General features: G+C 40.7%; 3 protein-coding genes across 3 annotated transcripts in view; 1 reads left to right on the top strand and 2 right to left on the bottom strand.

Moving 5' to 3' along the window:
- The window catches only part of helz (helicase with zinc finger), a 34,866-nt gene extending 25,027 nt beyond the window's left edge, over positions 1–9,839 (bottom strand). Inside the window, exons 1-9 of the mRNA XM_086120128.1 lie at positions 9,807–9,839; positions 5,866–6,096; positions 4,319–4,355; positions 3,399–3,523; positions 2,538–2,594; positions 2,200–2,251; positions 2,036–2,111; positions 1,450–1,648; positions 913–1,020 (exon numbers count right to left, since the gene is read on the bottom strand). Of these exons, the coding sequence (XP_085976254.1) occupies positions 913–1,020; positions 1,450–1,648; positions 2,036–2,111; positions 2,200–2,251; positions 2,538–2,594; positions 3,399–3,523; positions 4,319–4,355; positions 5,866–6,078 (867 nt within the window). The 5' untranslated portion in view covers positions 6,079–6,096; positions 9,807–9,839. The remainder of the gene's footprint in view (positions 1–912; positions 1,021–1,449; positions 1,649–2,035; positions 2,112–2,199; positions 2,252–2,537; positions 2,595–3,398; positions 3,524–4,318; positions 4,356–5,865; positions 6,097–9,806) is intronic.
- Positions 9,840–10,283: 444 nt separating this feature from the next.
- psmd12 (proteasome 26S subunit, non-ATPase 12) lies at positions 10,284–16,694 on the bottom strand. Its single transcript, XM_086120879.1, has 11 exons — positions 16,503–16,694; positions 16,063–16,122; positions 15,739–15,867; positions 15,502–15,609; positions 14,181–14,285; positions 13,900–14,049; positions 13,508–13,642; positions 13,303–13,415; positions 11,698–11,872; positions 11,282–11,359; positions 10,284–11,178 (listed from the first exon to the last, which is right to left on the bottom strand). The coding sequence occupies exons 1-11, from the start codon at positions 16,608–16,610 to the stop codon at positions 10,969–10,971; spliced, it is 1,371 nt and encodes a 456-aa protein (XP_085977005.1). The 5' UTR covers positions 16,611–16,694; the 3' UTR covers positions 10,284–10,968.
- A 2,972-nt stretch (positions 16,695–19,666) lies between these two features.
- LOC147200344 (cytoplasmic phosphatidylinositol transfer protein 1-like) overlaps positions 19,667–25,700 on the top strand; it is a 51,946-nt gene continuing 45,912 nt past the window's right edge. Inside the window, exon 1 of the mRNA XM_086119662.1 lies at positions 19,667–19,955. Coding sequence (XP_085975788.1) covers positions 19,908–19,955 — 48 coding nt within the window. The 5' untranslated portion in view covers positions 19,667–19,907. The remainder of the gene's footprint in view (positions 19,956–25,700) is intronic.

Raw genomic sequence — 25,700 nt, 5'->3', positions numbered from 1 at the left:
CCTCATACATTGCTAACATACATTTTGGGCATGTGTATGCTCACTGCACTTGAGCAGGTGTGTTCACAGAAATAAAGCCACAACAATTGCCAAAGAAAATGTTTTGGTTATTGGCTTATTTTGGAGTAATTAACATTGATTCCACTGTTACTTAGTAGATCAGAAAGTCTTTGCAATTGGGTGGAAACCTTGTATGTCTGTTTTGAACTAAAACTGACTAAAGCGAGACAAACCTTTTTGAATATTTGTCGACTAAAACAATCATGAATAGGAATGACTAAAACGTGACTAAAACTAATAAGCCTTTTTCCCCAAAAGACTGAAGACTAAATCCAAAATGGCTGCCAAAAACAACATCAATTAAGAATTCATGGAATCTATTGCAAATTCAGCCACTGCTGATGGTGTTGATTCTGTCTTAATTACAGTTATCTATTGGTATTTGTGGAGAATAGTTACTGCTGTAAACAGCATAAAAAAAAGCGGCAAACTGTCAGCCCAAATCATGTTCTCGAAACAACCTAATATCATTCCAATGTATCGGTGCTCCAATTGATCGGGTATCGATCTTGATCGGCTAATTCCTGTGAAGAAGTACATGATCAGCATATGTCAATCAATACTTTTCATGGCTGGTCACAAAAATCGATCACCTGCAGCTCATTATTTGCACCCTACAACCGACCAGATACCAGCCTGTGTGCAGTCTAGCTTCCCCTTCCTTAACAATGCACATTATAGACCAAATTGCTAGTTGAATTTGTTCGTTTTTTGCACTGTCATTGTGTAATGAAGGGATAGAAGTTTTAATGCAATTTTTTTTTTAATTCAGGAAAATTAAATGCTCATCCTTAATAATTAGGGTGCTGATCCAAATTACAATGGTTGCCAACAAATCATTTTTCTTCCTACCTTGCAGAGCAGTGAGAAGGTCCAAGATTGGAAAGATTTTTTGGTGGTAACAGTAAGAGAGAGGCTTGTGCTGGTTTCAACGTTGACTCCTTCTAAACAGTCGCTTAGCTGGAAAGAGGAAAATAGGTGAAATACCAACAGCATTTGAAAACCCTAACAATAAGAATTGTTACTTCTATAGATCAAATAATGCAGACTTCGGAAAAATTATTCTCCGACACCCACTTTGGGAATAAAGATCGAAAGGGATTAAAAGTGCTTTATACCACCTGTAGTAAGACTTCTTTTAAATGCATGTTTGATACGTGTTATTTATTGCACGAAGGCTAGTGTCAACCTATGGCCTGTGGTCAGTTTGCAACAATTGTGAACATGCTATGCACTATAAGCAGTGGAACAGATTTAAATCTGAAGTTGTGTAGCGATTCACGATAAAAGATAGATACTGTAGATGCATATATTATGCACCTTCACTACATACAGTACATTGTGTATAAAGGACAGTATCTGGTGTTGTCTATCAAGCGAGTCACATACCACTTTCTCTGGGGAGAGAGAGTTCATCCACTTCTCTATTAGTGTCTCCATGTAATTTTCAGTGAAGTGTTTGCTTTCCTGCTGTTGCTTCAGACGGATGAGGCGTGACGCGTAGCGTTTCTGCCATTCCATCAGCTCCTCCTGCGAGTGTGCTGACGTACACTGGGCCCCGTACCGACACAGACCCTGCTCTAAGTACCTAACGGAGAGGTGAAGAGTGTGGTTGGATGCTAGGTTCTTTTTTTTCCCTTCAATTACACCAGCTGCCTGTGAAACTATACAATTAAAGGCAGTATGAAGACAAAGTCTGACTTTCATGCCGCTTTCCTATACTGGTCCAACATGACATATTGAAATGCTACCAGAGAGCAAATGAACAACAGTATAGTGGCATTTAAAGAGCAATTTACAGACATTGTAACCCCAGCGACATGTGTGCTATTCATATCGAGTTGATGATTCTTGACATTACTACAGGTTTTTTATTCACAGGAAAGTGGTAAATATAACATTGCTCTGACATTTTAAAACTCCTATTCCAAACTCAATACATTCACAACTTCAAACCCTTGCTTTTTTTGTTCACCTTTTACAGAGAGTGTACTCCTCACTGCTGGTGACTCCTCGAGGTGGGGGCCTAAACTGCCAGCCATCTTGGACCTCTGTCAGTGCACATAAAATCAAATGGTCACCGAGGCTGAATGAAAACCTTTTAGGACACCTCAAAGTGGGGTACAACTTTTTGCCTACCCTCCTCCTGGTCATCCGTGTATTCTGGTGCCATTGCACTCTTCTTTATAGCCTGACAGACAAAAAGAAGCGGTGATGGGGAGGTGGACACGGGAGAAAATTTTTGTGTCATGGCTCTTAATACTTTATAACCAAACAAGCAGTCTGACCACTGCAATTACAAGAGTATTACATATTATTTCCAAAAGAGCTACAAACTAGACTGAGTGAGACGAAATAGTGACAACTATGCCATTATGAGTCCAGCCTGAAGCATTTAGTAATTAAAGTATGGCAAAGGGCATGCACAAAAAAGGACGTAACTATGCCAATGTGGTGTATGGCGACTTGATACTCACCTCTATTTCTGAAAACAGAATTTTTAATCTGGATATGTCTTTTGCAACAATGCCATTCTGCAGAGAAAAAAAAGATGAAGACAATTTCATTACAAAAATGATTTGTATCATGAAGGATTTAAGGACGTTTTGGTTTGGAGTGGAGGAAAAAGTGATTTTCAATACAGCAATCATCAGATGCTTTAATATTTACATGAGTTCATGACAGTATGAGATGAAATAAAAATGTCAACATGAATCAGAAGATGATATGACATCATTCACTACTGCCCAAAGGCAATCGACAGATTCCGACACCTCAATTATTTTCCATGTAGAATGAAAGCACGTCATGACACGAAGCATTACTGTGAAACGAGCAGGATGAACGCTACTTCGCGGATTTTCGATTATCGCGGGTGGTTTTGGACCCCATTAACCGCGATAAACGAGGGATTAATGTAGTTCTTTTTGTTGGACGTTTAGTTTTACAGTCAACTCCAACTAGGGTGTCAACCATCTTAAAGCACAGTCAGGGACAGCAGAATCACATAGACTACATTTTGCTACACAAGCAGCATGGTGCATTAAGGGTACTTTGACAACATCAAGAACTTGTAAATGCATTGCACCATGCTGCACATTAATCTTTTTTCTTCAATTTTAATATTTGAAAGATCGAGAGCAGCCAAATTCTAAATCATGGCTTTAACTCATTCACCCCCAAAGACGTTTTTAAACGTCTTTTCAGACTTGGTCCAGAATTGGCTGGTACTGAATGAGTTAATTTCGATAAATTGTCCAGCCCAAATTTGCAGTACATTTTTATCCTGACCGAAGGTGGCTCTGCACATACAAGTAATTACTGTCCATTCAACATACCATTGGCTCTCCAAACAAAGCTTTAGAAAGGATGCTGGCCACGTCCTGCAGGCTGCCATCCAACTGCATGGAGCCCAAGATGGCCTGGAGTAAACCGTCTCCCCCCGCCCTATCTTCTGCCAGGACTAGTTGAGAAAAAAGAGGAAGAACATAGGGCCTAGTCACTAATAAAAGCGTACAATGTTCATACTCTGCACACAAGTTAGGTATATGTGCAAAATCACAGCCATATTTATGACCCGTGCAACTTTTCTTTATGCACTTCGTCGCAACTTGTAAAGATTTGCCCAAAATGACCATTGTGTCAAAATGCAAAGTCAACCAGACTTAAATGATAGAATGGCCACTTCAACCTGAGTACAACACACAGAGTTTAGAAAATCAGATTAAGGGTTCAGGAGAACCTGAGCTTTTGGGGGGCAAGGTTCGTGTGTGGGGAATGCTTTAGTGTTATATTGCCTATCAATAATCTGGTCAAAGAGTGCCTTCAAACTAAAGTAAAACAGGATTCTTAACCATCCATCCATCCATTTTCCAAACCGGTTTATCTTCACTGGGGTAGTGGGGGGTGCTGGAGCCAATCCCGGCTGTTTTTGGGCAGTAGACCGGGGACACCCTGAACCAGTTGCCAGCCAATTGGCACAGAGACAAATAACCAACTGCGCTCACACTCACACCTAGAAACAATTTAGAGTGTTCAATCAGCCTGCCATGCATGTTTTTGGAATGTGGGAGGAACCCGGACTACCCGGAGAAAGCCCACGCAGGCACAGGGAGAACATGCAAACTCCACACAGGAAGGCCGGAGCGGGATTGAGCACACGACCTCTAACCACTGGGCCATTTCTATTGTGAAATTAATCAAATATTGATCTGGGAATCCTTAAAGTTTTATATTAAAGGTAAACATTTCTGCTTACCATGTTTGCAGTCTTGATCTGCTTCATCATATTTTTTCTGTTGGGAAAAAAAACAAGAAATTTGAACAACAGCACCAACAAAGAAGAAATTGAAAAACAGCGGCAACAAATATACTTTAGACATCCCGGGGTCAAACCTTCACAGAGGTTCAGGGAATCACTATCTCAACGTCACAATGGAGTAGCTACCACGATCATTATAAATCTTAAATTGTTTCCATAATTGTATAGCATATAATTTTACTGCTCTGAGAAGAGAACATTGAGGGACACATGTTTATTACTCTCATTTAACCTTCTCTTGTTGCTTAAGAGCTTAACAGTGATCTGAATATATTATCTTCATTTGTCTTTTTTAATCCGATCCATCCATTTTCAACAGCGCTTGTCCGCAGGTTTAGGGTAGAGATGAGGTCAATCCCAGTTGAATTTGGCGCCGTCATAAACCAAGGACATAAACAAATCACACTGGTCGGTGACGGACTTGTAGTGTGATGTCTTGCCCAGTCCAAGACAAAATGATATTTATCTGGTTGTCTTGACAGTGCAACAAAAAAGGCATGCAGTTTGACAAGGACCTGAGCTGACCAGTGAGCGTAAATTCAGAGCCGATGCCTCAGCCCAGCAATGTATTGGCAATTTTGGCCACACTAGAATAACACAAAATAACTTCAAAGCACTGGTTTGGAGAAGACTGTGTCATGTTAGACCCATGAGAGCTGGTTGTGGGTCCCACAGCACAAGAATACAGCGGCTGACTGACCTTATAACCGTGCGGCACAGCGGGTGACTGATGTAATTATTCAACGACAAAACAAATATAATGAAATTAGTTGTCAACACTTAATGATCAATTTTTATCGATTTGTTGTTGCAACACTAATAAACATGTTGGTTTTGACATAACTCCACCAAAGTATATTCCATATCTGCGTGTTTGGCGTACCGGACGTCCGGGCCTCATGTAGTTTCGAGAAGCGTTTTCTGTAAAGTGTTCTGCAATATATCTCCTACCCTACAATTCCCTTTCTTCAGCTCCACAATTAGAACATGTTTGTTGTTCATCAAGTATCATGAGGCCATTGTGAGTGGATTTGTCCCGAACAGTTCAGGGAGAGAAACAAGTAAACAATCGTAAATAGAATCAAAAAGATGGTACAAGTTGGTTTCCCTGCCAGTTAGAAGTATGGGTATTTTCCATGGCAAGTCTTTTTCCCCACACAGCTGTCTTTACAACTCTAACGTATCTTCAGAGACAGTCAGTCAGCACATATATTACAGTGATGTGCATGTTTGTTTGTTTTAGGAGGAAGCTGGAGTATCCAGAGAAAACGAACAAGGAGAACATTCAAACTCCACACAAGTGGCCCTGAGCAGATTCAAAGCCAGAAACTTTCAAATGCATGGCAAATAGTATTCCACTCTGTTGTCCAAGGATTAATGATAAATGAAAATATATTTTTCTTTAAAAAAAAGCTACAAAGTGTTCATTCAGGGACACAATTTCTACAGTGTGTGATAAAGCATTGGACCAGTACTTTACTCACCAACTGAAGAAACGCAGCGATGCGATAAAGCAGGGCGCGGCTGCGGAGGCTTCCGGAAGGCGGGTTCGCTGACAGCTGGATGCCTGTGGATTGGACTTGGGGAGCAAGGACCGCCAAGGTGTCTGTGCTGTGACTGACTACCGCCTCATACTCCCGCCTTACTAACGATCTGCTGGCTTCTTCACATGATTTCTCCGCTCTCCTGTCCGCCATGACTCAGGGACAAAACTTCTGAGAGGGGGGAAAAATTTTTAAATTAAAATCACATCGACAACAGCAGACGTGCGGATGTATCGAGGCATGTAATGATGAATACCATTCACAATTAAACCTGTCAGTTCCGATTCCCGGTACCTGAGAATCAAATCCAGTACAACGTACTGAAAATTGGTATCTTTTGTGGTATTCATGGTAATAAATGTGACTGTCACTTTTTAACATTTGTTTTTCAGTACATGAACATTGGCAAATAAAACATGATGCATTTAACACAAATGAGCCAAAGAGGACGGAGCAAAAATAAAGATAACATTTTTAAATGAATAATGTACAAATAATATGAAAAAGTTCATATTACAAAACATTACGTTCTTTGCAATGAACACAAGAACCTGTGCATATCACCGGCCACTGTCCGGCTTTCCGCACCCAACTATTTCTGGAAAGTATACTTTTAAAATGACAATGCAGGAGGCTGTAATAGATGACGGTTGACCTTCTTATTCTACACTGTTAACATACATTCTTCCATTTTCTGATCCACTTATCCTCACAAGGGTCACGGGGCATGCTGGAGCCTATCCCAGCTGTCTTCGGGCAGGAGGCAGGGGACACCCTGAACCGGTTGCCAGCCAATCGCAGGGCACACAGAGACGAACAACCATCCATGCTCACACTCACACCGAGGGACTATTTAGAGCGTTCCATTACTCTACCATGCATGTTTTTGGAATGTGGGAGGAAACTGGAGTACCCAGAGAAAACCCACGCAAGCACGGGGAGAACACGCACACAGTAAGGCAGGAGCTGGAACCTCTGCACTGTGAGGCCGACATGCTAACCACTTGGTCACCGAGCTGCCACACTAAGAGCATTCAGGACAATTATGGACACAAGTCAGGACACTTTGCATGATGGAAGAGGAACTAAGTTGACCAGAAGTGCATGAAACATCTGAATATTTTCATTAATGTGGGATCATTTGAGATTGCTGGTAAAGAAATCTTAAAATTTGCTTTATGAATCAGTTGTATTATAATTTTTGTTTCTCTTCTTCTTCTGTCTTCCATATTAAAGTAAAATTGATAATTTGTGAAATTATTAACTCAATCAAAAATCAAAGTGAATCGTGAATCAAATTGGCCCCTTGCAAAGCAAATCAAATCGATTTTGGAAATCTGAATTGATAGCCAACCCTACTGTAAGACGATGATTATATAAGAGCAGCTGCTTGCTGGTGCAATATGCCACGATTGGCATATGATCTGATTAGTCAGTAGCTAAATTGTTGTTTGTGGCAGCCCGAGTTGAGACAATTATAACTGTGGGTTTTCATCCATATATATCATAACATAGACAGTCTTCTCTGCCGTCACCTTTTTATGATGTCTCTGTATGCTTTAACCATGAAAGCTTGATCAACATTTTGTCCATGATCTCTTTTATTGACAGTTAGTCAAGAGGGCCACTCTTATGGCGTCATCTCAAGGCACTGGCAGTCTCCTCTAATCTCAAAAGTCACAAAACAAGAACAAATACAAACGGGCAATGGTCGTTTATTCGTTTTGTGCAATTTCACTAAATTTGCTTCAAAGTTTGTCAACATTTGGATGGAATCACCATTATTAGTGTGGTTATTATCATGTCGCTAACCAAACAATACGCTAACCAAACAATGTAAAGCAAATGTTATTACCACGTTTTGGTGTGCCGAAACTACAAACAACCATAGTTATGGTGTTGACAACAAATGAGGTTGAAGACTCTTTCTCTCCCAAAGGGAGTGTTACATTGATTTAGTTCACATGAAATATTCAGAAGTAAATGTTCAGTTTTGCAGATTTACCATATTTTGTGGCAGCTGCATGCGACATCAATTTCTACATTGACGTTCTGGCTTACTTGAATTAGTTGCCGTTGATAATGATGACGTAAAAAATTTTATCACAGCAAATGAGAAACATCACCGACCGGAACCACAAAATTAAGGGCAAATTACTTGCTGTGCAGTTGCAAGACGATAAAGGGTAGGAATATATACACAGTGAAAGAGTACATCTTTTGATACTATATGGGGATAAAGAATTATACTGGAGATCAAAGAAGCCACCTTTGAATTTGGCAGCCTTTTACAGAAGCGGCGCTAATACTTCATTTCTACTTTTTCACCCTTTTTGTCATTTTAAAGTTAATTGTGCATCATATGATGTCATGTAAACCTTTTGTGGAGTGTGTTTGGCATTTCTGGCCGGGACAATCATGTGTCGAGTATTGGCGCTTTGTGTTTTGCGCCTTCACGGGCAGTATGTTTGCAAAGGTCCCATTTTTTGCTTGTGTTCAGAGTGTCAGCATGACTGGATCATCTGCGTTGGTAGGACTACTAAGAGCAGGACCGAAAGGCTCTTCACCCACCCAAACGTAGAGTTGAATGCCTCGAAGATCATAGATGAAGACAGATGAAAATAGGCATTAAAAAAGTAAAATCAAGCGAGAGAGACGACAAAATGGGGTAGCAGAATTGAACCAATCTTTCTGTATTATTATCACTTGCCAACGGATGAACTATCAGCTGTTAGAAAACTACAGTCGTAGGTGTTGCTTACTTTCAATCTTAGTTTGAAGCAAAATTGAGTGGCATCCTGCGCGCTGTTTCTGTATTATTATCACTTGCCAACGGATGAACTATCAGCTGTTAGAAAACTACAGTCGTAGGTGTTGCTTATTTTCAATCTTAGTTTGAAGCAAAATTGAGTGGCATCCTGCGCGCTGTGATCGCAACATCTAGGATCAGGACACCCTCATCCCAGTCAATGGAGACTTCTCTCCTCTGCTAACAGCGTTGAACATCTGTATTTTCATTGGAGAGGATTTTGCTTGGCGAATTATGATTGTAATACTTCACTTTTATATATGTAGCTTTTGTGCTTCGTGTATTACAGCTGCGTGTGTTATGAAGGGTTATATAAACAAATTTCAGTTGAGATCATGATGCTTTCAAGACGCCACAACAAATATTTTGGTGGGATTCAATGGGAGGATTACAATGTTTTTGTGAGACACCCGCTTGCACAGGGGATTTTAAAAATGGTTGAAGTAATGGACAAGTGAGTTGAATAATAAAATTATGATCATCATCATCATCATCATCATAATAAAAGTAATAATATCTAATTTGCTATAATGGTGCAACGTTTTTTCAGAACCAGCCGATATATTTGATCTAATTGAGAAGACCAGTAGAACGTTTATCCTTAGAAGCTGTCGTGTGAGGGCTCACTTTTCTCTTTGGTGAGGCAAACTTGTTTTGACTATGACAAACGGTGACGTTTCAAAGCCTCGAAAATCTCTCCACTGCATCGCGTTTCCACAGGCACAACTCCAATGCCGTTAACAAGGGAACGCAACGCTTGCAGTTTGCTCGCTTTTCAGAACGTGCATCTTCGCAGCACAAACCTTGAAAGCTCGAATAAAGCGTAGAAGGCTGCTGGGTTAACGTTAGCAAGCTAGGTTGGCTAGCTGGGCTCGCCGTAACAAAACGGGTTCGGGCCTGTGATTCCGCTACGGTATACTGGCGCATATAATTCATATGACATCACCCTGTTGCCAACGCATAAAATACAAACATGCGTGATTTTCCTATTGCTGCGCATTAGCATATATTGACACCAGCCTCAAAATAAAGCAGAAAATGAAAGGTTTGAAAATGGGAAGTCAACACTTACCTAGCTTTACTTCTACGCCATCTTGGATCCACTTGTCAGACTCGCGCAAAGGATCATGGGATGAAACGATCTGAAGGTTGAAGGGGGTGCGTACGCGTTTTGTTCCGTGACATTCATTTGTTCAAAAAGTCCAAGTGCTCCTGTGGGATTTGCCTCCCGGTCCGGGGAAAAAAACTCGAAAATATCAACAGTTTGCATTTGAAATATTTGGCTATAGGAAAGTAAAAATAAGCCTGGGTAGGTAGGTTGACAGTAATATTGAGGGGGGAAATACATTTCTTTATATTCCATTTATCCATCATGTCCTATTAGGTCACAGGTTAGCTGTAACCAGCTGCCATTGAGCATGAGACGGTGTACAACCAGGACATATTTCATATTCAATACGCTGGTTCTCATAATTTGCTCCAAATTAGTCATTCCCAACCACTGTGCTGCAGCAGAGGTCTGTGAGTGAACACCAGGTGACACAAGAACTTCTCCAATTTCATTTAATTGGAAAAAGCATAGCATACAACACAATTCTAACTCTCTCTCTGTTCATCCATCACTGCCAGTGACATAATGTGACAAGCAGAACAATTAAATGCTCTTCCCGTTAACGCTAGTAGGTATAAAAGACTGGCTGACATTCAGACAACAGAATTGTGTTGGATTTCAATTTGCAAGTAAAGGGAGACAAGATCATCATTTCAGGTACTTTGCAACATTTTGCTAATGTAAAAGATGTGCCCTGGTTCAAAGGTTGGGAAACAGTATTCCCAATGGACAAACATATTTTTGGATCTAACTGGAATATTCATGAAAGTTCCATTTATTATGTAGTTAGTAGTTTGCTCGTTAGTATTGTAATGTTTGTCATTAAACACTAGATCACTCATTTGGTACACAAATGTGAGTTTATTTTTCTTAGATTGTATTTTTTTTGTCAACAAGTAAATAAATGGTCAAGGCTCTAACAATTCAAGATGAAGTTACTGGTTAGCAAGAAAGCGTGACAGGAACACAAGGGTCCTCTATCCGTTTTTGATGGACAAAACTAGACACCACTGTGTTTGTACTGCAGATCTTTTGTTGACCAACATAATGTTATATTCAAATACAATTGAGCAGAAGGAGGGAAAACACAACAAATTAAAACCACAACAAAAACTATGATGTTTCACTGCAAGTTGTGGATCATTTCCTCCTTTGCGATGAGATGTGTTGTCTTATTGACCAGCGACATGAGGGAGTTGAGTTTTTGTGACCAGTCATTGAGGAGGTCGTTAGGATCTTTGGGCCTCTGGAAGTTGATGATTCCGGCCAGGCGGTCCACTTTGGCATAGATGGTCTTGTTCACAACAAGGCTGGAGAGAAACTCCTCAGATTCCTGAAGAATATAAAATATCACGTTTTTCCTCGCAGCATTTTCAAACTTGGGCAGACATGTTTGCAGCCCCAAAAGACGCCCTCCCCCGCTAATCAGTCCTTACGTCGATGGAGAGGTCAAGGAGCCCAGCCATCCTCTTCATTGTGATTCTGGTGTAATATTTGGCCATTATTCTTATGTTCTGTGGAAATGAATAACCATTTGTTGTACACTGTAATCAACAAGTACGTATTTTCTACAGATGTAATTGAAACTCTGCTTTGTCTCTTATTTGGAGAACCTTGTGACCAAGAGTAAAAAAAAAAAAACAACCGCTAACGAATACTTCAAAATCGATGTTGTAATAATTTTAAGTGCGTTTTAAGACGTTTATATCTTATTAACAGTTCTGGTTGGGTTTGGTATCCATTTCTCCAGGCTTCACTTTATTTAAAGGCTAATGCTTTGTGTGTATCGCTAAAACAATGAATGTCAATGTCAGAGATTCAACCAATGTCTGTCACCAAATCTCAAACTTACATGCTCCACCACTCTGTTCTTCAAATCTTTCCACCGTTTCTCCCCCTCCTCAGAATACAAAAAGACATCTGTGGCGGGACTCCCGGGTGAGCCCTCTCGTAGCTCCTTCCCATAATCCTCCACAAGGGCAGCCCAGCGCATAAGCTCCATAGTGGTAAATTGCTTTAGAAGCTCCCTGGGGATTAATCACAAGTAAATGGACCACCGATATCACATTGTACTACTGAGGACATACGCAAATATTCAAAGTAGGGCTGTCACAACTGAATGATTTTAGAGTTGATTCTTCTATCATTTATTTCATCGATTAATGGAATAAAAATCCCTTTTGCATTGAAATGTATTGCAAAATATTTTTTTCAGTTTACTGTTTACTAACCGCTGATTGTTGTATATTTGTTATTGTGTAAAGATGAAGAAATAAATAAACAATTAAGTAAGGGGAGCCTTCTTGGGGACTGGTTAATGTGAATGGCTGCTAGTTTGTTGATATAAGATTCTTTTTGTAATACATTCAATTGATTTTTTTCCCCCCGCAAATTGATTATGATTCACTCAGGTACTGCTTTGGTCTGTAAACATGTCAGAAATTCGGGAAAAAATGTTGATTCATTGCTTTCCAAAGGAAAAGCATACGTTCACAAATGTCTTATTTTGACTAAGCAAAAACAATAATCCATCTACTTTTATGAAAGACGACAGAAATCAGCAAATATTTTCTTCTTGTGGCTGAAATCTTGACTATTTTAAGTTAAACAGTGGCTCTTAATGATTCATTGATTATAAAATACTTGTCAATGAATTTGATGGTTGATTAACTGATTAATTTTGACACCTCTAATTCACTCTCCCATGAAGGCCTGATTGGTGGTTTGTTGCAGGGATGGTTGTTCTGGTTCTCTTCTTTATCCAGAGGAATAATTGAGTTGTAACAAAGTGATCATCAGCTTCTTAGTCACCTCAATAAGAAGTTTTCTCCATCAAGTGCTAAATTTAGATGGGCGGACAGCTCTAGCAAGGGTCCTTGTGGTTCCCATTGTACCTGCTGCCACTTCCATTTACAGAAAATGGAGGCCACTGTACTCGTTGAAACTTTCAAAGGAGCAGATTTATTTCAATACCCTTTCCCAGACCCTGTGCCTCAACGCATTCCTGCCTCGAAGGTCTACATACAATTATTTTAGGCTTACTGCTTGGTTTGTGCTTTGACATACACTGTCAGTTGTAGGACCTTACATAAAAAGGTATCTCCCTGTCTAAATATTTTCCAAACAACTTAATTTGCCATAGCGAAATGAACTTGCAGAAACACTTCAAGGATGATCAGAGTAAACTGGATTCAGCAAAGCGTGGTTTGAGCCTCACAGCAAAGGCGATGAATACTTAGGTACAGCGACTTTAATTTCTTATTCTTCAGAAATTTGCAAAAAAAAAAAACAAAAAAAAAACTTCTTCACGTTGTTATTAAGGGGCATTACATGTAAAATGCTTCGAAAAAAAAAAAAGAATTGATTCCATTTCAGAATACATCTGTCACATAAAATGTGGAAAATGTGAAGTGCTCTGAATACTTTGGAGATGCAGTGTATAAATCAGGGAACTTACTTGTATTTGGGAATCTCTTCCAATTTCTTATCTGCACTGATTCTGTGTACGAGGTCAGACTGTTCATTGTCATATGGGGCGAGAATCACGTACAGCACGACACTCTTCAGGGCCTAAAACACACATTCACATTTTGTGCAGACGTTTGTTCATGAGGATGGATCAGTCATCAGGAGCAAATACATTTCATGTGACGCAGATGTACCTGCTGCCACTTGCTGCTGTCTTCCAAGATGCACGGGGTATCATAAATGGCCCGATAGTGTTTGCAGATAGACAAATAGGACCCTTCATGCTGGTCCACCTGAATCATTAGGTTGTAGTACTTCAGCTTCAGTTCCTAAATTGTTCAAACAAAAGATAGTTTTCCGTTAAACCTTCATCCATACATTTTGTCAGGCACATTTTCTCATTGGGGTTGGAATTCAGATAGAGCTGATCCCAGATGACTGAGCAATCGTTAGTCGCTAGTCAATTCCATTGAATCAAACTCTTCTTAAAACACGCAAACAAACAAAAAACACACACCGTACATCATTCTTTCTACTGGACAAAATATACTACTTTGTTAAATCTCTTATTGTGTCAGTGTCTTACCTCACTGCCCTCCTCTTGGAAGAATTTGGTGTTGATCTTCTTGCTTATGATCTGTGTGCGAATGTAATCCTTGACAGCAACACAAAGCCTCATCTGTTCCAAGATGAACTCCACCTTTTCTTTTTTCTCCATCGAGCCATACGTTTCAACCTGGGGTTTAAAAAACAAAAACAAAAACACTGATGAGGCTCAAAAGTGGTTAATTATTTTGTTTGCAGGAGGACCAAAATAAATTTGGCAACTATTACCATAGTAGCACAATCCCATTTTTCGTCTCTTACCTGCAGCTCCTGAAGAATGGATGCCGCCTCTTTCACGTCTCCACTTTGTTCCTTGATATTAGCCAAGGTCTTTGTGAGCCTGGCACGCTCAATCTCGACATAGATCTGGGAGGGGGACATTTCAAAACTTATCAGAAGCCCACTCTTCACCAATATTATACAAAAACGTGAAATTTTCAAAAATGTCAGAGTAGACCAGTGAAACCGTCCGAGTTCATGCTCATATTGACTCTTCATTTCAATAATGGTTTACACAGAGCCTTCCATTCAAATTAGAATCAAATGACCAAATGAAATTAAAAATTTTGTTTTCGTGTGATATGATCTATTACAACCAACCGTTTAAATGCACCGCTACATTTATCAGAACAGCCATTTCACACCCATGTAACATCTGGAGACCGATGTAAACATCACGTAATTTATCACAATAGTTCATTTGTCTGGTTAACACAGTAGCTGTGATTATTTCAATATTTTTACTAAAGCAACAGCTTGATTTAAAAAAAAAAAAGTTAAAAGTAGTTTAAAACAAGTTTTCCCGTTGCAGACTAGCTCTGGTAGGATGCTAACGTTTTTAAGTGCGTCATCGATGACGTCAATATGCATTTATGTCAAGACAGAGCATGCGCAGACCAGATGCAGAATCAATTCCTTTACTGGGACGCTACCATGTAACTAACCGTGTTCTGCATTGCTTGGGGTGGAACAAAACATGTTTACTATGTTTAAGGAATTAAAAGTTTTTAAAAATCCATCTGAGACACCTTTCTTTGAAAATATCCTGTGTTATTACCTGGAGAGCCACAGCGAATAAAGCGAGGCAGCCAATATACAGCAGTTTTTTTTTAATCGCCTTTTAAACTGGTAAGGCTTTGAATTAGGTGAGCTTTGTAAACCGGAAATTATGTACATTTTTAACATTTATTTATATGGAAAGATTTTAAACAAATCATGTTACAGACGGGCTTCCGCGGCGGACGTGCTGTGCACCAGTCTGGTGCCACAGAGTTGGAGCGCTTGCGGTCAATTCCCCCAACCCTAAAAGAGCTGTATCGAACTTTTTTTTTTTAATTAGGGTATCTTGTTATCTTTGCTCCCTAAAATTCATGATACAAGACTAGACTTGGTGCAACTCTTGTGTGGTCTATATAAAATATGTATTTTACAAATGAAGAAACAAATAAAATACAATTGCCAATAATTTCAAGTCATGTTCAGGGAAAATACTATACAGGATATATCATTATATTAACCCAGCCTTTCAAGTCTCTCACATCTGATGGCTACGATGCAAATGAGTATTTGACACATAGCAAACCTTTCCAGCAGTCACTGTGCGAAGCGTGTCAATTAGCCGCAACTTGATGGTCAAATCCGTCACAGAATCGACATACTTGTAACATTCTTGAACCATTTTTGCAACAGCCTAATAAGAGAAACAGCACATTGTGAGCACTAAACAATGTCTGGGAATAATTCTGAAAACTTTAGAAAAAAAACACATTATTGAATGACTAACTGGTAGAAACAGACTGATGGAAAAATAATGTCTGACCTGCTTCAGCTGACTCCTCCTTTTGGAAAGGAGCATAATGTTTTCATTTAGGGCATCCCAGTCTTTTGCTGCATAACACATCTGGACCACAGCCACAAGGATTCTCGACGTGGACACCATGTCAGACGCCTTTATATAGAATTTTTTTTAGGGGTGGGGGGTTGGGGCAACAATTGACATTTCATCAGCGATCAGCACCAAAACACCCAATCAAGTATGAAAAGAAATATCTGTAACTAAATGTATCCCAAACCTCTCCATTTATATAACAAGTGTTATACAGAGAATGTGAACAGTAAAAATGCAGTTAACCATCAGACTTACCGTTCTAGTTTGCTTTTCTAATGACAACAAGCTTTCAACTGCTTCTTGCAGCTTGCCTTCCTGGTGAAGAAAACACACAGACTTTACAGCACACGCTTCCACACTTATAACATTTGCCACACTTGAAGCATTTGCACAGAGCTTTTATGCAGGTAAATACGATTGTTGGAAACCGGGATGATGTTGAGCAATGCACGGACGGCTAGGTCTGTTAGCATGCTAGTAGGTCTCATTTTACAAACTCACTGAAGGCACAGAGATAGAAACTGAATGGTGTAAGCAAATTTGACATTTTAAGAACTATAACCTTTTTGTTTCAACGTATTTGTCTCGGTTTCTAGGGTAGTATTTTTCAGGCGTGTAACATGAGCTCAAATGCTAGAAGTCTAGTTCTTGGCACCATGACTCAGCCGGCGGTAGCCTCTTGCACGACCACTTACTTTAGCCATTTTCTCGCATTCAGGGAGACGTTGATCCACAGTTGAGCTGTAGTCGATCTCCATCTTTACAATCTTTCCATCGGATCTTTCCGATCGTTCCTCTGCCATGTTTGCGACGTCTCGTCAATGATAACGTACAATGGGTGTCCTGTTCGTCAGGCTCCTACACAAGTATTTCGCCTATCAATTGAACGCAACTGGAAATTGACCAATCAGTTACGAGCGTGTTAAAGGTGTTCAGCACGCCTGAAGGACCGTAAAAGGACCCACTATGGTGCCTTGCTATCATGCCTGCTGTGATGTTAGTCAGCCCTACCAATAAAACGTTTTCCTGTGTACTTATGAGTGCAAAATATTTTCACGACAAATAGGCTGACTAATAATTAGGCCGTGTTCAGACATTCGCGATGACGGCCATGTACTACACTGAGAGTGAGTGTTTTCGGAGTGGCAGAGTCCACTCAGTCGTGGTGTGCGTCGGTGTAAATACCGATACCGTTACCTTACATTAAGGTAGATGCATCATCGTATTTACTTACAAAATTAAAAATGAATTGAACATGTTAAATTTGCATATAGTTACACAAGTGTTTGTTGTTGTTTGTTTGTTTTACAATAAACCAATTACAGTGACCAAAACAGGAGCAGTTTCTTTTGATGGCGGCGCGGACAACCGCAGCGGCTCCTCTTGTTTTATGTTGTCTTGAGAGGGAAGAAATTCCATCTGTGCTGTAGCACATTTGACAATAAAGTTGTACTTGACTTGATGATAGTAAATAGTGTAGTGGTTCCCAACCCTGTTGTTTTGTCCCTTTCGTCATGCCACGAGTACCTTGTGTGCAGTAATAGATTAAAAATAGTGTTTTATTCATTTTAATTAAAAGTCTGTATACATAAACGTGATTATTTCAGGCAAATTATGCTTTAGAAGTGATAAATGACAGCATTACCATCTTGATTATTAAATAGTGAGATTATTAAAAAATACACTTCAACTACAACATTGTGAATGGACAAGATTTTCCATCCATCCATCCATTTTCTACCGCTTATCTGGATTTGGGTCACAGGGCCAACAGCTTTAGCAGGGAAGCCCAGACTTTCCTCTCCCCAGCTACTTCTTCCAGCTCTTCCAAGGGGATCCCCAGGCGTTCCCAGGCCAGCTGGGAAATATAGTCTCTCCAGCATGTTCTGGGTCATCCCCAAGGCCTCCTGCTGGTGAGACATGACAACACCTCACCAGGGAGGCGTCCAGGAGGCATCCCAGTAGGATGCCCGAGCCACTTCATCTGGCTCCTCTCGACGTGGAGGAAAAGCGGCTCAACTCTGAGCCCTTACTGGACGACTGAGCTTCTCACCTTATTTCTAAGAGAGAGCACAGACACCCTGTGGAGGAAAATATTTTTTTCCGCTTGTGTCCGAGATCTCGTTCTTTCGGTCATGACGAGGGTAGGAACGTAGATCGATATTAATTAATTGAGAGCTTCGCCTTTTGGCTCAGCTCCTTCTTCACCATGACAGACTGATACATGACAGCAAACGCTGCACCAATCCGCCTGTTGATCTCCCGCTCCCTCCTGCCCTCACTCGTAAACAATATACTGTATCGCAAGATACTTAAACTCATCCACTTGGGGCAAAATCTCATCCCCTACCCAGAGAGGACACTGCACCCTTTTCCGACTGAGGACCATTGTTTCATATTTGGAGGTGCTGATTTTCATCCCAACCGCTTGAAGAAGCCAACAGCACCACATAGTCTGCAAAAAGCAGAGATGCAATACTGAGGCCACCAAACCGGACCCTCTCAATTCCACAGCTGCACCTAGAAATTCTGTCCATAAAGGTTATGAATAGAATTGGTGACAAAGTGCAGCCTTGATGGAGTCCAACCCTCACTGGTAATGATTCCAGCTTGCTGCCGCCAATGCGAATCAAACTCTGACATCAGTGGTATAGGGACCAAACAGCCCATATCAGGGGGTTTTGGTACCCCATACTCCCGAAGCACCCCTCCACAGAACACCCCGAGGGACACGGTCGAACGTCTTCTCCAAGTCCACAAAGCACAGACTTGTTGGAAGAGTTCCTATGTACCCTCGAGGACCCTGCTAAGGGTACACAGCTGTGGACAAGATTTTGCTACATGAATAACTCAGGCATGCAATGTCTACTATGCACCAGGAGAGGTCTCTTTTTTGTAGCGTTTACTGGGTAGAACAGCACCACAGGCCATAAAGGACCTTAACGTTTCAGCAATTTCCCCGCTTGTATCAGTGACAGCCCTGAAGGCTTGAGCAATATATGAATTCCAAACATAAACACTGAAGGGTTAAAAAGCCAAACATGGTGTGCATTATTAAGGCCCATATAAAATTGGGGCACTTACTATGTATGGTTACATTAACTGTGTTGATACGTAATAAATGAACCATCTGTGTGATTCATGTTTTAAGTGGATTAAATTGAAATTAAATCTGGGTTGCATTTGCCTGCAGTGCGAACCTAGCCAAAATCCTTCAATAATATGAATATTTTGAGTGAGTTGATTTTTGTGGGAGTGGGGGTGGGGATGCACAAAATGAGTTCCTGCACTTTATGTTGTTTTATTTTGTCCGGGTGTTTTATGCCATCCTTGAAATGTAATTTTTATGCAAGAAAGACCTTTGCATTGGAAAATAACTCCAGCATGTGGTTATTTTCTTGTTTGTTTCAAACCCTTTGTTGTTGTGTTAGGATCAAATATCTCTTAAACGTGTATTAGACAATGTATTATCAAATACTAAAATATATTAATAACACGTATGTTGCACGCATGCGCGCATTTTGTCCATAAAATAGCCTTTTTGTCATAGATATGGTATGGTTAAGAAGTGAGTGGTCCAATGTGCTCCCCCAGAATCACTGATGAAAAATTGAGGCCCCCTCCAGCATTTGAGTTACCCACCCCTGCAATAGAGTGGAAACACCTCCCCATCCTGGAACAATTGACAGACTTTGATATCTGAAGTTTTGTATGATGAACATCGAGAACAACCTACGAGAGATAATCATTGATTTTTTGCGGGCGAAACCTCGTAACGCTCTTATTTTGAAGCTCAAATCTTTAATATTTCCGGCAAGGCTTTACTGCGAGCTTGTTACAAACTCCTGACTCTTGAGCTGTAAAGGAGGGGACAAATCCTTCAAACTGAGCTGGTTTGGGATTGTTACATTCCGCTAGCGGACACACTCCTCGCTGGTTCAGATGAACGAACTCCGTGTATCGAGCCATTGTTGGAAACCGTCCCCCCGCCTGCGCTGACACGAAGCGAAGGAGTTTTAGATTTCTTTTTGTGGAACGTACATCCCAGTGAGGAGGGAGCGTTGTGAAGCACGTTCTCAGCGGCACGCAGCAGAGGGAAGATGTTGCTGAAGGAGTACAGGATATGCATGCCGCTCACTGTGGAGGAGGTGAGTTCTACGCGTTAGTGGCGTTTTCATGCTCATATGAAAGGTAGGTGTCGTTTAGCAAACTCTGTTAGCTAACTTGGGCACTGTGCGTGCGCGAGTGTATGTGCGTGTGTGCACGCGTTGCGCGCGCGTTGCGTCTGCGCGCCTAAGTTCATACGAGACAGCCACATGTCAAAGCAGCACCACGCTATCTATTATATTATTGTACAGTATATATGTGTTTTTGCGGAATTGCCTCGCATCCTCTACACATTTTTTATTCTCTAGTAAGGGATCATACTTGCATCGTCCAATCTTGTTTTATAACTGAATTTCCTGATATGGGGAAACGACTATGGTACATGTACTTTATGAACATGCAAGTATGTTCACAAAATACGTGTGTAACGACACAAGGAATAAAATGCAAAAATATATGGTCCAAAAACTGTTTATAACACAAAAACTGCAACATACAGTACAACAAGACATGTCACAAAATTAGGACAGACCTGGTGGCTGTTCTTTCCACTCACTCACTATCGCTAACTTTACCTCCCCTCGATCACTGCACAAGACAGCATTGCTCAGCTGATGTCTTGCAACGAACTTTTGAAGCCAGCCACGGGACGCTTCCAAGTCTTTGATGCCCATAGTTAGCACTATGGAACTCACCTTCTCTCTAATTAGCAGTCCAGTTAGCGGAAGGATTTTTTGAGCACGATAACAGGTAAAGCCTTCCAGGAAACGTTCGTTTACTCGACTGTCCGCCGAGCCACAAGCAATTCTCTCTTCCACGGTCATTATCCTTCCTCTTCATTTCTATGCCACAATCTGCAGGATGTAAATGTAAATTTAAAAAAATTGTTCGCGATTCCAGTTAAACTCATTAGAGTCACTTACATGTCGCCGTTTTGGATCCACTACAACTACAGTTATTCAGTAGTATCGAGCGGGACTTGCTTGAGTTTGAGCTACTGCGGGCTTATGGCGTAGAGCTTTCGGGTACCAGGTACCGGAGCTTCCGTTGTTAGGAATCGATCGTTAATGTAATATCCTAGGCGAAATTTGAATGCATTGGTTTTTATTCTGATTGGGGGAATTTCTGTTTGACAGAAGTCCGTAGGTGGGAATACTTATTGTATTGAATCTCCATCAGTGTACAGTCAAACCTCGGTTTTCGAACGACCAAATCCGTTTTCAACCAAAAATTTCGAGTATTTCATGCCTCGGATTACGATCAAAAATCAGTTCTCAACCAAACTAAGCGCACTTGAATGCGCTACTTGACTCCTCTCACCTTCCTTACATGAGGAAGTGACGCTTCCCCGGGTAGACGAGGAAGTGACGCTTCCTCGTGTAGCGTTCCATTGTAAGCAGACGTGTTCAATAAAGATTTTTTATTTTTTTTATAAAGAGCGTGTTTCGGTTTTCGAACAAATCGGTTTTCGAACAGCCTTCTGGAATGGATTATCGCCGAAAACCGAGGTATGACTATTTTGAAGAATAATTTGATATGTTGAAATGAGGGGGGGGGGAAATCCCCTCCCCCCGTCAATTAAAAAACAAAAATCAAAGGGCAACTCAAAGTGGGCTGGCCGGCCCTCCATTGCCCATCTCTGATCAATCAATCAATCAATCAATCAATCAATCAATCAATCAAAATTAGATTTTTTTTGACCAATTATTAAAAACACACAAGGAATTTACTTTCCCAGTTCCAACTTGTTCAGAGAAACCTAAACAAAAACAATGACCAACAGAGGGAGACAGAACTGGACGCCGGGCGGTTCGCTGTCCGATATTTTAGGTGTGAAAAGAAAACAATAGGGCAGAGTTGGAAAAAAAAATACATCCATTATCTGAACCGCTTCATCCTCAGGAATGTCACTGGCATGATGGAGCCTATCAACGCTGTTTTCGGGGAGTAGGCGAGTGACATCCTGAACTGGTAGCCAGCCAGTCGCAAGGCACACAATCATTCACACTCACACTCACACTCACACCTAGGGACAATTTTGGAGTATTCAATTGATTTATGGTGCACATTTCTGGAATGTGGGATGAAAAGGGAATACCCACGACACCTAACAATGGTTCCACAGTACCTTGCCATTGTGATGCTTCAAACAAGATGTTCTCAGACGGAAGTGGCCACTGAGCTGAGAGTGTCACAAAGGTGTGTGTGTGTGTGTGTGTGTGTGTGCGTGCGTGTGTATATATATATATATATATATATATATATATATACATACCTGTCAACTCATACGGTTTAGCCATAGTTCATACGGATTTTGTGGTGAATCTTACGTATATGGCCGTATCGCACAAATCATACGGATTCTGAAAATTTCCGGGTTTTTTTTTCACCAACTCCAAATGATTTGGAGTTGGTGAAAAAAGTAACGCAGGAATACAACTCTGAACACAGTAATGCCACTAAGTAGAATGATGATTAGACATTAACCAGACATTGTATTATGGAGATCTACAATAAATATAATTGAAAATTTCATGGGTTTTTTTCTGCCGTTATTTTGACATATAAAATGCTTTGGTATGTTATACGGATTTTTTGCTCTTTATAAGGATTTTTTTGGTAGTTTATACAGGTTGGCGCTCCGAAAAGTTGACAGGTATGTATATATATATATATATATATATATATATATATATATATATATATATATATGGTTGTCTTGACGGGGATGTAGAAATATAACCACCGGTATGTCCCCAAAACAGGGTGGATACAAACTCATACTGACAAGTGCATAAACACATTCATTTATTTCTTATTTATATGTCTCTATTTCTCAGAAGTCATTTGACAAATCACTATAATGTGTTCCACCACACTGTGATGCTGGATAGCACTAACTGCCATGCATTAGCTTTTATAGTGCCCAGATATACGCATGCACATACAGAGTTGAGATGTGCAGCCACACACTTGATTGACGGACGGCCCCCATTGTGTGCATTCTGAATTGTCTATCAGGTCTCGACTTAAGTCTAAAATTAGAAACGTAGGATAATTGCTCTCCTGCACTTGCATGCAGATTGCAAACAACATGACAACACCATTTTCTCTCCGTCAATTGTCATCATGAGGTCGCCTGTCATTAATTGTTCATCATTTTTGCGTTTTTGAGGCCTGGGTGCCCCTGTCTCATCGGTGTCTGTTGACACCACCTGAAACAAGACAACCACAACAGGAAAAAATGGAGCATCCTGGAGGTAGTCATGCTTTGATAGCACATGGAAAGCATGTGTTTCCTCTGATGGCTTTTCAGTGAATTGTGCATCTGACGAGTCTCACCAATACAGTACTGACAAAATGCCTGCATGTCCATGTGGAAGTTTACAGTGAACCAGAAGATCACTGCTCTTGTGACCAACTTCCTGTTGTCATAAATTGCTGCTTTGAAAACAGTTTCCTTCTTGGTGTAAGTCAAATTTCACATGCTGAAAAACCCAATGATGAAATAATTGCAAAACTTGAATATGAGCTAACCCAGAGTCTGGTGTTACCACGACTGACCTGTGAGAAGCCATCAGGTGTGTTCACACTGTACTTAGTTTGTGCAGTACCCACCTCAGGGCAGGGATAGAATGATGCAGGCAGGACAGCAGCATTGTGGTAGCGTGCCAGTATCTGGCATTTGTGACCAAAGTACGCATTTTTCCAGTCTGCTGGTTTGGACATAAAGTAGACCGCAGCTCGGCCATATGCATTTGTCAGTATTTTAATGGCATGGCTTGGCTTTTCTTATAATAATGAGGAGTTAGGAGGAGACAAACAGCAGCGAAAAATGGATTTGGCTCCATGAGATCCTAAAAGCAAAGCCGAATCTCAGGGAGTAGAGACTCGTCCGTGAACTACAACTCCATGAACACCACTTCAAGTTGTATGTCAGACTGAGCAGGGAGCAGTTTGGCAGCCTGTGTGCTCTGCTTTATTTGATTTTAAGCCAACATGTTTGTTAAAAAAATAAAAATTCTCATTTTCTACCATTTTCAACAAACCTGGTACATCAAAAGTAATAACGATCTCCCTCCCAAAACTTTGCCTTCTTGAGGATGTCACAGTACAACATCTGTCCCATAGCTGGCGACACTGGGACATCGCATGAAAAATTATTCATTATATTATGGCTGGAGCAGTGAAACTGACTGGTAATTGACAGCGTTGAAGCATATTTTCCTTCAATTACAAAATTCATTTTTCATTTGTGGTAGGAGTGATTTACATCGGAATGATTTACTATTTTCAATGGAAATATTTCCCCATCTTTCCTTGAAAAAGCTCTCCCAAGGATCTTTTTTTGAAGTCATAGTCCTCCTCTGGTTACGCCACATATTTTCAATTAGATTTTGGCCTGGGTTCTGGCTGGACAGGTCAAACCTTTCAATATTATGGTGAAGCAATTCATTGTTTCGTTTTATTCTTCAGGTCATCATTATGCGCAATGTCAAAATTCTTCTGCTGTCCAGCAGAAATCAGTAGGTTTGAAAAAAATGCTAATTTTCAATGTTTTTGGAAGACTTTTTTTTTTTATTCCGAAAACACACTTCAGCATTTATGCTATGTGGCCGACGATATGCAAGATGAGATAAATGGAAGGAGGCAGCGGAACAAGTGAACTGAGCAGTTGTCTGTTACTCAACTCTACTTGCAATAAAAACCCAACGAAAGCTACTGCATATCTTAATTTCCCTTTAGTTACCAAGGTTGAAATGAACAAGGACAGAGACAAAGAAGCCACTTCTTGTGTTTGTTCTTATCATGGCAGCACAGAATGTCATGCCAACCCCTGTGTCTTTAAAGTTTCCTGCCTGTCCCACTCAAGAGGAAGGAAGGAGGCTGGAAGCGTCAGATGCACTGATGTGAAAAAAAGTGACTGAAGCTGACTTTTAAGCGTTCAAGCTAAACAAAGGGTGGATCGCAGTAAATAAGGGAAGGTGTGTTAATTTGGAAATTGTGAGAGGTATTTTCATGACTTTTTTTTTCTTTCAGTTTTGAGGTAATACCAAATGTTGGTTTGTGTGTGCATGCATATGTGTGTGCTTGCATATGTTCAGTCAGACAAGGTCATGTCTCTCTCTGTAATATTCTCTGGAAACGAGGTCCCTGCCTGCTTTATGACACTGTTGTGTCATCACAACCGCAGATTTAGGACAGACTTTCTTCACAGTGTTTAGTTCAGATGCACTGTAAACATTGAAGAAGCCAGTGAGCGATGTCACACTGGATGAGGTAATCTCTGAGCCACCTGTCATTTGTCCTCTCCAACCTTCTTCCTGTTGTGTGTCTGTCTCTTTGAGGGTTCACCCAAAATGTGCAACATTTTAAGAAATTGTGGCGCTATACTAACGTTATGTGATTGAAAGGAGTAGGTGTCATGGTCGGCTGCCTTACGTCACATGGCATGCTTGGTGTTGATAAGGAAACCTTTTTTTTTCTTTGTCAAGACAGTTTATGTTTTGCTGCAATCTTAGTAAATTCAATAAATAAGACATTATAAGACAATAATACATTGGACCTGATCTGTAGTACGTGAGTCGTCACCTTACCGTGGTGGAGGGGTTTGTGTGTCCCAATGATCCTAGGAGCTAAGTTGTCTGGGGCTTTATGCCCCTGGCAGGGTGACCCATGGCAAACAGGTTCTAGGTGAGGGGCCAGACAAAGCACGGCTCAAAGACCCCTTATGATGACAAAAATATATGGACCAAGGTTTCCCTTGCCCGGACGCGGGTCACCGG

The sequence above is a fragment of the Hippocampus guttulatus genome, chromosome 9 (assembly GCF_054856545.1).
Source record: "Hippocampus guttulatus isolate MCC_2025c chromosome 9, RoL_Hgut_1.0, whole genome shotgun sequence".
Classification (NCBI taxonomy): Eukaryota; Metazoa; Chordata; class Actinopteri; order Syngnathiformes; family Syngnathidae; genus Hippocampus; species Hippocampus guttulatus.
The sequence above is the reverse complement of the archived record's forward strand: the minus strand, read 5'-3'. Positions and strand labels throughout refer to the sequence as shown.

What these genes read in the sequence shown, in the direction of transcription:
- psmd12 (XM_086120879.1), bottom strand. Translation starts at nt 16,610, where the DNA reads ATGGCAGAGGAACGATCGGAAAGATCCGATGGAAAGATTGTAAAGATG. An exon ending in GCACAGTGACTGCTGGAAAG is followed by an intron (nt 14,286 to 15,501) that starts GTTTGCTATGTG and finishes TCCCCCTCCCAG; the next exon opens with ATCTATGTCGAGATTGAGCG. An exon ending in AGAACAGAGTGGTGGAGCAT is followed by an intron (nt 11,360 to 11,697) that starts GTAAGTTTGAGA and finishes TCATTTCCACAG; the next exon opens with AACATAAGAATAATGGCCAA.